Below are 12,146 nucleotides of genomic sequence, written 5' to 3' on the forward strand. Positions count from 1 at the left end.
TTAATGAATAATGTGTTACATTTGTAAATTAATTGATTAATTTGGTATATAGAGCCAGTAAACATCATAATAAAATATTAGTATTATTAACAATATTTTAAAGTGCATCTGGGCAGAGGTAAGTGGATCTCTGTGAGTTAGAGGCCAGCCTGGTTTACAAAGTGAGTACAGGACAGCCAAGGCTACACAGAGAAACCCTGTGTCTAAAAAGTGCATTTGGATGTTTCTTTTTTTTTTTTTTTTTTTAACAAACTGGATGATGGGTAGATTTGCTATTTAACAGACTGGTTTATGTTGAGCTGACCTAGATTTCTGATTGGTGTCTGTCTCACACAAACCTGCTTCCTTAATCATGGCTTGAAAAGATGTTATTCCTAAGAAGACATTATAGGAGCCATTGAAGACAGCACTGACCAAGATACTTAGGGCCTAAAAATCGAGGGAACTCCAAGATGGGTAGACACACAGACATGGCCAGAAAGAACAGAGCCTCTCCTTTTTTAATGTTAAATGCTAAGAACTGTTTTTAAAGCTTCACTGATATCCAGCCACCTTCATCAATATCATCAATCCTGGTCTAGCCAAGGTCCCAGTATCGTCTCTCCATTCTTTGCTATTCATGCTGGGTTTTAGCAGAGGACTGGTAGAGCTGGGGCTGAGGGTGAGGTGGTATGATTTCTTCCAGCAACATTTGTAAACCTCCAGTGGATGGATGGTGAGGTTGAAAATATACAAATAGGATTAAAATTCTTGCTGTCTGCATATTTGGGTAGTCCAAGTTTTCCTAATCTTTAGACAACACATACCTCTGAAAGCAGGGCTGCTGTTTGCTAGTGTGGCCTACTCAGTACTGGACACACATGTTTAATGAGAAATATGTTGACTGAAGAGTGGCCCTGTCCTTGTTTCAAAATCTCTGAATGAACTGCTTTACAGACAAACTTCTCAGCCACGTGGTGTTGAAGTGGAAACCATGGAAGCAGTACCAATGACTGTGAGGACCAGCAGCAATGTTGAAGACACAGGAGCCTAACCATGTGACCTCAGAAACTCGGGGAAACCTGCCCAGCTCAGGGGCGATGTGAAGGCAGCTCTGTGTTGGCTACGGAACACTTGGACACAGAGAGCCAGGCACCAGGAGAAAGCCTACTGTGATAACATAAGTCTCTGGTATAAACTGTTTTACTATGCCTGGGTGCCTCCTGTATGCACACCTGGCTCTCCAGCACTAGGAAGGACACTGCCCTTCCTCCTGGCTCAGCACAGAAGCCAATTTCCCAAACTGCAAGCAGCTTGAGCTCTCTTGGGAGTCTCATGGTCTTTACAAAGGCCTCTAACTTTACTATGACATTAACTCAAAACAGCTCATCTGCCAGACTCTCTTTTCTGTTTCCTTCCTTGGTTTACAGTTTACAGGGATTAGCAATACACTCGAGGCTCTTATTGCACTCCAAGGATTCTCTGGTGCAGGAGATGTCTGTGAAAGAAAACGGCAGCGTTCGAGCTCCTGAAGACTCGGCTGTTGCTACTTTGCATATATTAGAAGAGATCAGAGAGAGACAGAAGAGATATTGAGCCAGTGAACACTTTTGTATAGAATTCATGACAAAAATTAAACTCAGTGACTTTATATATATGTAAAATTGTATTTATACATTTATACTTCCTTTTCTATCTACATATTGTATATGATTTATATTTGAAAGTGCCTTGTATAGACAAAATAAAAATATCTATTTTTACTACAAAAATACAATAAATTATCAACAACAGCAAAAAAAAAAAATGTTCCACAGAGGAAAAAAGGAGAAAGAGGAGTGATAAGGTATCTAATGTGGTTGAACTCAGGCTTTCCTTCACTAAAAGAAGAGTGGAAAAAAACTCTTGCTCAGAATTCCCACAGATCACAGCTTTGGTGGGATTTCTAACCAAATTTCATGGTGAGTAGAAGCAACATAGGCTAAACAATGACAGGTCTGAGCCCAGCTAGCATCAGATGCATGCCTTGGTTCTATTTATTAATTTATTACTATTATTTATCTAAGGCAGCACCTATGATAGGCAAGCATTCTACCACCAAATGCTTGGGACTCATATCGTCTCCTAACTCCTACATTTACTAGTAAAAAATTGTAGCCTGGAGAAGCTGGCTTGCATAGTGTCACATAGCTCAACAAATACCACCATTTGGACAGAACTGGGGTGGGAAGTGGGGTAGGAGAGGAGTGCTGGTTGTGAGTCAACTGCCAACAGGCCTCCTTCATGTGGGGTAAGGCCTGCAGAGGGTGCGTTAAACACCTGAGTCACAAGCTGCCATTCCTCACTGACTTCTGCCAGTCATCAGCTTATGTGGTTTCTTTCATCAAAACTAAAGGAATCCGTTCCACAAAGCTCGTGGGCTTCCTCACAACATGGTGATCTCCATCTAACTAGACTGTTTGGTTTTACATGGTGACCAAAACAAAGTAGAATCCCCTTTACTCTTTCCTTCTCTAACTGCCTGACTATCCTCACCTTGTACTTGTTATTACAGTCAAGGTGTAATGTCTCCTCCTCACCAAGTCTGGGAGCATTTGAGGCACCCAGGAAAGAAACCAAAATGGCCGCTCTGAGGATAAAAGGGGGGGAAAGTTTATTCCAAACTGCCAAGGCTGTCTCTCTGGAAAGCAGAGAGAAGCAAAAAGAGAAAAAATCTTGAGGGTTATAAGGAAAAAGGGTATCTGTAAGAAAGAGAGCCTGAGAGCTGGAGGGAGGCTTTGAAATGTGTAACAAGTAGTGAGGAGTAGGGATTGAGGGAGCCAGCATGGAACAACATGATGTGCTGATGGTCACGAAAAGAATATATGTTAATGGGAGAGCCAGTGTCCCTCCTTATCAGAGGTAAGGGAAATAACTTCTTTTGGCAAGTGGAAACTGTCTTTTATCTAACAGCCAGACATCCTCCTATAGTCCAGGTTGAGCCTATTTTTGACTGAGCCCATTTAGACTGTCTTTTGGAGTTTCAAGAATTGCAATTTCCTTTGAACTTGACACAGGGGAACCCTCACACTGTTGGACTACCTCATGCCCACTAAAACAAAGGCCAGTTCCTCCCTGGCCTACGGCACCTGGACTAGGCCTATCAGACCATCTCACCTAGTACTCTGAATGTGACTGAATAGTACTCTAGGTGACTGAATATGGAATGAGTGAAATGTATCAGAAGCTGTCCAATAAACTGGCTAGGGTTGTTTTCTGAATGGTAATAACTCCCCCCTCCCCATAGGGTTATATATTTGAAGAGAAAGCCAAGAGTGGGTTATTGCTGTGACACACCTGTTCATGTTTTGTTTGTTTGTTTGTTGTTGTTTTGTTGAGGAATGTGAAAGACTTGTTAGGAGACAGTTTTCTGGGTCCAGCCATACCAGGAGCAAGTTCCATCCTGCTGACAGGGTCAAAACTGAGTTCACATTCCCAGGCCCTAGAATCCACCTCTTAGCCTGCTTCTTGAGGTGTTTCATGGTTGTCTGTTAATTAGTAAAGGATGTAAAGAAGTAAGTTGCCATTATCAAAGCTAAGGCACACAAGTTGTTAATATGTTGCCTGTTTTGAGTTAAAGCTTGCCTGCTCCTTTGTTCCCCTATCATTCTAAATTTCAGGCTAAAGCCCAAGAGAGGACATGACTCAAAAACTGAGTCAAGGGTCCTGAAACCAGGGGACCTGGAAAGGGCCAGTCACCCAAGTTTACTTCCTTGCTCCACTTGTGTCAAAATCTGATTGGTCAGTGCAACATCCTACCCCACTCCTGCTCCCATCCTTTAAAACTGTTGTACAATCTCCCTTCAGGGCAGCGGTTCAGATTCTGAACTGGCCGCCTCCCTGCCAGAGCAGAAAATAAAGCTTGCATTTTAAGCTTCGATCTCTGAGGTGAGTTTTCTCAGCTTCCCCCCCCCCCAAAAAAAAAGTGGGGCTCAATGGGCCATTCTAGGAGGTTCTAGGAAGAGAGTAGTACTGAAAACATCAACTGTGGGGGTCCAGCTCAAGAGCTTTCAGAGGGGAATAATAGCGACTGGGCTAGAACCCATTCTGTGGCATTCTGACAAAGAGCATGGCTGCTTTTTGCTCTTTTCCTAGTAATCTGCCTGAGGTTGAACTGAAGAGTTTTGGACTAATTTCAGTATCAAGATAGCCTGATATTCACTTTGCCGCTTGGTTATTAGTAATCACTCTTATGCAGATCTACAAGCAAAAGGAGCAAGTAGGGGAAACAACACAAAATGGACAGCTTGAGGAGAAAAAAGTACTAGGAAATGCTGGAGCCATGGCATGTGTGGAAAGAGATAAGAAAAACATGAGATAAAGGGAGTACTGTCCTCATGGTGACAGCCCACACAGCTAACCTTGCAACTTGTGAAAAGAAAAGGCCTAAGCAATTACCTGCGCCTAACAAGCACAAACAAAGCCTATGCAAATGTAATTCAACTGGGATGAGGACAGTAGGACTTGGCAGCTTTGGCCCAGCTTTAAGAGTCATGAAGGATACAGGAGGAAAGGGATTGTGGAATCTTCTTCTGAGGTTAAAGAAAGCTACTGCGGCCAAGCATAGAAGTCGAGAGGCCATTTCAGGAAAGCACGAAAGTGAAGCCTGAATTGTGTGGGAGAACCCCAAGATGTTGGAAGTAGCAGAGCTGTGGGATACCTGCTAAGGAGAGCTGCAGATAGGGAGCAGAACCAGCCTAGGAGACAGATGTTGTAGGTAGCAAGGGTGGAAAGGTGGAGCCACCTAAGCCCTTTAACATCACAGATGGAGTTGCAGGCCTTAGAGTTTGCCCTGCTAGGTTTTGGTCTTGCTTTTGTCCAGTGTTCCATCATCATGCCCTCATTCCTCCCTTTTGGAATGGTAATCTATATTCTGTGTCATTGTATGTTGGAAGTAAGCAATTTGCTTTTTGACTTTACAAGGGGTTGCAATTAAAAGATTGCTTTGAGTCTCAGAAGGGACTCTGGAATTTAAAACTATGTTACAAATGTAAAAGGCTATGGGAATTTTTAAAGTTGGACTGGATGCATTTTGTTTTATGACATGGCTACAAGTTTATGGGAACAATGAAGTGTAATGTGGTGGCTTGAATGAGCCTGGCCTCCAAAGGCTCATGGATACAAATGCTTGGTTCCCAGTTGGTGGAACTATTTGGGAAGGATTAGGAAGAGTGACCTTATTAGAGGAGGTGTGTTACAGGGGGTGAGCTCTGAAGTTTCAAAATGGGTTGAATAAGAATGGCCCCCACAGGCTCATAAGGAGTGGCACTATTAGGTGTAGGCGTGGCTTTGTTGTAGAAAGTGTTTCTTCCGGTGGGCTTTGAGATGCTCAAGGTTGACCCAATGTCTCACTCTCTTCCTATTGCCTGCCTATTCGAATGTAGAACTCTCAGCTACCTCTCCAGAACCATGTCTACCTGCGTGCCGCCATGCTTCCCACATAATGATACTGGATTAAGCCTCTGAACTGTAAGCAAGCCCCAATTAAATGTTCTTCTTTTATAAGCGTTGCCATGGTTATGGTGTCTTTTCCCAGCAGTAGAACACTAAGACTCCACTCCCAGTTAGATGTGAGCCCTCAGAGAGTCTTCCAACACTATGCCTGCCTCCTACTAACCTGCTCCCAACCATCACGGTCTCTGAAACCGTAAGCCCCAATAAACTTTTTCCTCTGTAAGTTGCCTCTATTGTGGTGTGGCTTCACAGCAGTAGAAAGGAAATAAAACAAAACAGAGATCACAGGTAGATGAGGAGAAACTTCCAGCACCTGGAGTCATGGGCTCTTCAGTGTCCAAAGCCTAAGAAATGGTCCATGCATTCAAGCTTACAGCTTTGAGCTCCAGAAGTTGGAAGCTGGAAGTCTCATAGCTTTTGTCCTCAGGTTGGAAGCTTATTTTTTTGGGCGCTGACCACCAGTGATCCCTGCACATGCAGCTATCCAATCGTTGCCTTTCGGCGGCAGTGGGTGGTGAGCAACAGCAGGTGGCACCTTCTAGAGTTACATAGCTCTTATCCAGGTCTCCAATGCTGTGACCCTCAGCCCTTCAGGCCTATGGTGTCAGGGTCCCCAGCCTTGAGCAACACTTAGTGCTACAGCTCTCAGGATCCAAGTGTCTGAGTACGTTAGCTCTGAGGTCTCTAGAGCTCTTCCAGTGACCAGCACACACCACCTGTCAGCAGAAAATAGTCTAAAAGGAGCAGTAGTGATAAAGGTAAAGACAAACAGGAAAGAAATTACCCACTCAATAAAGAAAGGACAAAGTGGTTGGGATGTGAGCTGTTAAGCATGATGAGCAGCCTGGGTGGATGCAGTTCATGAGGGCCTGACCAGTGGTTCAGAACTTTAGATTTCAGGCACATACAAGTGAATTAGCCACTGATTATTGCAAGTTCAATCCGGGTTCTTGACTAGACCTGAATACTTGTCTTCAGCATTGAAAACCTAACATATTTTCCCTTCCACAAAAGTGCATTCTGGGAGTTAAGAGCCTGTTTGCATGGTATACCAGCTCACAGACCATTTGCATCTTATCCCTGTGTCATTCATCTCATGGATTAGAAGACTGTAACAACAAATGCATGTGTGGTGGTTTGAATAGGTATGGCCCCATAGACTCAAGGGTTTGAATGCTTGGCCCATATGAATGGGCACTATGGTGAGGTGTGGCCTTGCTGGAGGAAGTGTGTCACTGTAGAGGTAGGCTTTGAGGTCTTATCTATGCTCAAGCTATACCCAGTGTTGTACAGTCTCTCTACTTGCTGCCTGTGGATCAGGATGTAGAATTCTTCACTCCATCATCAGCATTATGTCAACCTGTATGCCGCCATGCTTCCTGCCATGACAATAATGGACTAATCCTCTGAAACTGTAAGCTAGCCCCAATTAAATGTTCTCCTTCCTAAGAGTTGCTTTGGGCTGGGCGGTGGTGGAGCATGCCTTTAATCCCAGCACTTGGGAAGCAGAGGCAGGTAGGTCTCTGAGTCTGAGGCCATCCAGGTCTACAGAGAAAATTCCATGACAGCCAGAACTAGACAGAGAAACCCTACCTTGAAAAACTTTTTAAAAATGTTGCCTTGGTCATGGTATCTCTAATAAAACCCTAACTAAGACAGCATATAAGGGGGGAAATCACTTTAAATTATGCAAACATTAGTTAGAATTAAAACATTCCTAAGTCTGGTGTGTGTGACGCAGATACTGTTTTAATAATATGAATAATTACACACAGATCTGGTATAAGGAGGCTTATTGTGGGAAAGGAATAAAGACAGTGAATGGGCCATGAGGGAAGAGAAAGAAGATGGAACAAAGAAAGAGAGACAGAGACAGGGACAGACAAACTGAGAGGTAGGACGACAGGCAGATTCTTATCTAGCACACACCTGGCAGCGACAGGTGATGACGTAAGCTGTTGCTAGGACCCTGAAAGCAGGCTAGCGGGATCACCTGTGAGCAACATGCCTCCCTTGTTGTTTGATTAAAAACGACAAACTAGGAAGGTGTGGTGAGGCAGGAGTGAGGGCGGTATGTTCTTTTGACTGCTTTCTATGCAAGACAAGTTAAAGTATATAAATGTAGGTTTAGTGGAAGCAGCTCTTGCTGCCATGTAGGGGAGGGAGAGAGAGAAACAAGCAAGAACACCAAAATGTCCAGATTATAAGGTGAAGGGGGAAGCCCTACTCCTGGGCTTCCGGGTAGAGGGTGAGGCATGCCAGCCATGCACTGCAGCAGCAGGTAGGGACCGAGGGATGCTGGAAGAACCTGGAGTGGCTTGCCTTTTGTTGATAATAAATAAATGAGGGATGGTATTTGTCTATGACTGCTTCCTGCTGACACTGGGTGTTGATATTGGGGTTTGGGGGGAAGAGCAAAAAGCTGGAATGTTGGCCATGTCCAAGGAGAGCAGGCTACCTGCTGTCCAGGATGTGTGAGACCATCTTGCGGCTAGAAGTGCAGACCCAGCTGAAGCTGTCTGTGAGATTAGGTCAGAGCACCTGTGTTCTGGATGCAGCTCTTGCGGAAGCACCTGAACCTGGCAGGATGCTGGAACATATATACATATATTAGGGGCAGAATATACATCTGAGACTTTGAGGCCCATGGTCTGGGTAGATGGATGCATGGTCTGCATTGCCTTCAGCCAAACAGGCTGTTGACTGACAGTACTTATCTGGAGTCCATTTGACCTGAGAGGTGGATTTGCTGTAGCTTACAAGAAATCTTTTTAAGTTTACAAAGGAGATAAACTTCAGACATGTTAGCATTACCATTGTTTGCAGTCTGCAGTGAAATGCACTTTGCAGAAAAAAGGCAGTAGACACACATTTTTGTGTCATAGCATAACTGAGGCTTAGGAAACAATCTTGGAGTAAAAGCATAAACACTCTTTAAGGTGAGCGTAGGGAGGACAGAAACCTCACAATCCTTCTGACAGGCGTCCTAAGGCAAGCTCTGGGAGGACAGAAACCTCCCATGGAGCAAAGGGCAAAATCTCACTTGATTTGATTTTCAACATGAGTACACATCACGAAAGAGGGGCTTCTTCCTTCTATCCAGAAGACTGGATGTACATAAATTTAGTGCAATGAGAAAACACTTTTAAGTCTATACAAACCAAAAGAAATTTAAAATCTTGAACTTGGAACTATAATAGTGGATCATACAGTGGAATGTTTTACCAGAGTTAGATTAATAAATCAGAGTTCTATTAATAAATGTAAAAGCTCCAAACAGTCTTAATACAGCAGTAGCATAGCAACAGAAATCTGAAGCATTTTTCATCCCTTTTATGAGTCACTTTCTTAGACCCTCAAATACTTTCTTAGGTCCTCACAACGTAAGCTTCTGTATCCTTAGGCCTTATGTGAGCTTTGTGTCTTTCTCGGTAGCCAATTATTTACCATGAGACACAGATGAGATTATTGGGAGCAGTCACTGTAGAGCAAGCCCCTTTAGTTAAAGGAATAGTAAAAAGTTACATCTGAGACCTGATTATCTTTTAACATGAAGCCATTGAGCAATGCAAATTTGTTTGCCTTTTTAATAAGAGACCTAGTACCTAGTAGTTTTAACTAATGAATTGATTAATGATGGTGGATTACCTTGGGGTAAGGAGTTGTCTGTTTTCTAAGTCTGGTAACAAGGTAGATTCTGCCTAGACCTAGTGGTAGAAGTTCTGGGAGAGTGAGGTTTAAGACCTAATTTTTACACATGAAGAGGACTGAGAATGCACCTGAAGCCTGGGTTTCTGCTGTTAAACTCATAAGTATTTCACTAGTCTAGTCTTCAAACTCATCAGAGAGCTGAGAAGGATAAATTGCTGCAGGAAGTATAATCCAAATGGTCTATGTATCGACTAATATAACCCATTATTCAGATGTCCTTCCCACTAGGCTCCTGTAATGTCAATGGCTTCATTGTGGGCACAAGTCCTAGGGTAGCATCAGTCTTCAGCTGTCATGTCATGCATATACGAGAGGTCTTTCTGTGGAGGAAATTGGGAGACTGACCAACCTAATTTTGTCTAGGCAAAATGGGGCAATCAATTCTCTGGGTGTTCTGTTTGTCCACAGTCCAGACCAGGCCCCAGCAGCAGGCGAGGCACTGGGGCAGTCTGCCCAGTGGTTAGCATGACATAATCCAGGTGGAGTCACCTGTCACAGTGATCACATCTTCTTGGAGAACGTGGAAAGTTACTGTTAGGATTTGGGAGTTTCTGTCATAAGTTTAACTTTTTGTTTGTTTGTTTTGTCCTTTCAAGATAGGGTTTCTTTGTGTAGCCTTGGCTGTCCTTGGACTCACTTTGTAAACCAGAACTCATAGAGATCTGCCTGCCTCTTCCTCCTGAATGCTGGGATTAAAGGCTTGCCCCACCACCCTGGCTAAGTTTAAATACCTTAAATTCCATATTCAGCAGGACTCTGATAGGCCTGAGGGCTAGCATATCTGAGTTAAGCAATCTTTGTCTGTCTTTAGTTATCTGCTCTAAACTATACCTTACAAATATAAAGCAGAATGTTATGATCTATAATTATGCCATATTCTTCACATAAGTGTTTGACAACCATGTCTATCCCAAGTGGATCTAAATAGACAAACTTTACTTGTTTCTAGTTACTGTTTAACTTTGAAAACATGTACAGGAGGCTAAATAAAAGCTTAATATTCCTACAGATGTATTTCTGAACACATTAAAGAACTCCTCAATTATCTCTGATTGGTAATAATGAAATGATCAGACTAACTTTGTATCCTATATGTCCTCTAAAGCCTATAGTTTTGAGTTTTAGGTCCAGGTTAAGCTAAAGCCTCTTAGTACTTTTCCAGAGAATGGAGGAATGTGACCCTATCTGTGAGGACAGATATAAAAAAAGCAAGCAAGCAATGACTTTCACTCAGCAAAAAGAATGACCAGACCTTTGTCTTCGAGATAGCAACTAACCCAGATGGCCTCAATCTTTCTTCTGAATAGACCCTGACCTCCAGCCAAAAGCCCGAAGCCCCAATCTTCAAGGATGAGCTAATCACCCCCACCTTTAATTGCAGCTGCATCCACACTTGGCAGGACTGGCCAAGCTTGAGCACCTAAGACTAACCAATTATCTTACTTTATAGCTTCCTCATCCAATCCTGAACTGCAACCTCAAAATTCCCGCACTTTGTCTTTTAAAAACCCAAGGCCTTTGTCTCCTGGTGCCACTCCTTGCTGACTAGCAGGGGTGACCCCATTGCACAACGGTCAAAATAAACCTCTTGCGATTTTGCACCGAGACCCGTCTCCCTTCTCGTCATCCCTTCTCGAAATTAGGCTCATGCTGGGCCTAACAATAAAGAATCTGAACATCCAATAGCTGGGCAAGAGAGTTAGGGCGAGACTTTCATTCCCAGTCTGGGGGTTCCAGGGTGAGAGAGAGAGGAGGTCACCATGGGGCAGTCACCATGGAAACAAAGATGGAACAGGAGAGGCCAAAGCAAAACAAAAATAGAGGACAGGTAACAGGGCATGGCTGGGAAGTAAGCCAGGCTAGCATAGATGGGTTAGAATAGATCAACATCTGCCCAGTTATGGTGTTTGAAGCTTATTAATAAATCTAACAGGTCTCCATTTCATTATTTGGGAGCTAGAGCAGGCATAGAAAAAAATATATAATTCAATAGAGAGGGGCCCAGACCTCATCTGGGCAGCTCAGTAGAGCTGGCCCCGGTGGCATGGAATTGGGAAAGCTGGCCCCCAGGGTTGTGAGAATGGGAGAACTGCCCTTGCCCCTACCTGAGGCAGCACTGGAGAGCTGGCCCTGGTGTCGAGGGTGCATGACAGCTGGAAGGCTGAACAATGCAGCTGCCACCCACAGGGCCAGTTCCAGGGCTCTGAGTTGGCCCACCCACAAATACCTCAACTATGACCTGCTGGAGCATGTGAAAGGACTGGTCCTGCACATCAAAAGCTGTAGGAGTTACATGGCACAGGGCATCAGGATAGCCGGGAAGAGTCTTGATGAGGATCCAGAATTGGTAGTGTAACAGAGGTCAGAGGCCTCAAACCAGACTAATGATTCATTGCAATGAACATTTGCAAGCGAAGCTGTTCCGGAAAGAGGGTGCACCATGTGATACACGAATGCAAAGCATCTTCCAGGGCGACATGGGGTTTGTTTTTGTTTTAATTAATTCTTTGTTTTCTTTGGCGGGGGGAGGTCTCAAGGGCAGAGGGTGGATCTGGAGGGATGGGGAAATGAGTGGAATTGACATGAAATCCAAAAGAATCAATAAAAAGAATATTTTAAAAATTTCCCATTTTAAACAGTTACTTTACTTGATTAAAACAATCTTAAATAAAATGTTACCATAGAGAGAGCTAAGAGTGATACACACCTGCGTTCCTAGCCCTGGGGGCCATTGGGAAGGATAATCAAAAGCTCAAGGTCAATCTGGACTACAAAGGGAGACCTGTGTACAAAATGATAAAGCAGAACTAGTCTGTGTGGTTTAGCTTCATTTTAGTAGGCTACTTGAAGGCTTGTTCAATAACTGTTAAATAACACTGAAACATAAGTATTAGACGGCAAAAGTTTTGCAAGTATTATACAACAGAACCTTGGGATCCCAGCCCCTTATCTCTGGCTCTAAA

General features: G+C 43.6%; 1 protein-coding gene and 1 long non-coding RNA gene across 6 annotated transcripts in view; one reads left to right on the forward strand and one right to left on the reverse strand.

Annotated features, from left to right (window-relative positions):
* The window catches only part of Il15ra (interleukin 15 receptor subunit alpha), a 27,140-nt gene extending 25,375 nt beyond the window's left edge, over positions 1–1,765 (forward strand). For all 5 annotated transcript variants that reach the window (XM_060372363.1, XM_060372364.1, XM_021650912.2 and 2 more), the window contains one exon: positions 937–1,765. In XM_060372363.1, coding sequence (XP_060228346.1) covers positions 937–1,033 — 97 coding nt within the window. In that variant the 3' untranslated portion in view covers positions 1,034–1,765. The remainder of the gene's footprint in view (positions 1–936) is intronic.
* The window catches only part of LOC132649165 (uncharacterized), a 42,868-nt gene that overhangs the window by 27,856 nt on the left and 2,866 nt on the right, over positions 1–12,146 (reverse strand). The gene's annotated exons all lie outside the window — the stretch shown is intronic.

Source organism: Meriones unguiculatus, chromosome 19 (assembly GCF_030254825.1).
Source record: "Meriones unguiculatus strain TT.TT164.6M chromosome 19, Bangor_MerUng_6.1, whole genome shotgun sequence".
Taxonomy (NCBI): domain Eukaryota; kingdom Metazoa; phylum Chordata; class Mammalia; order Rodentia; family Muridae; genus Meriones; species Meriones unguiculatus.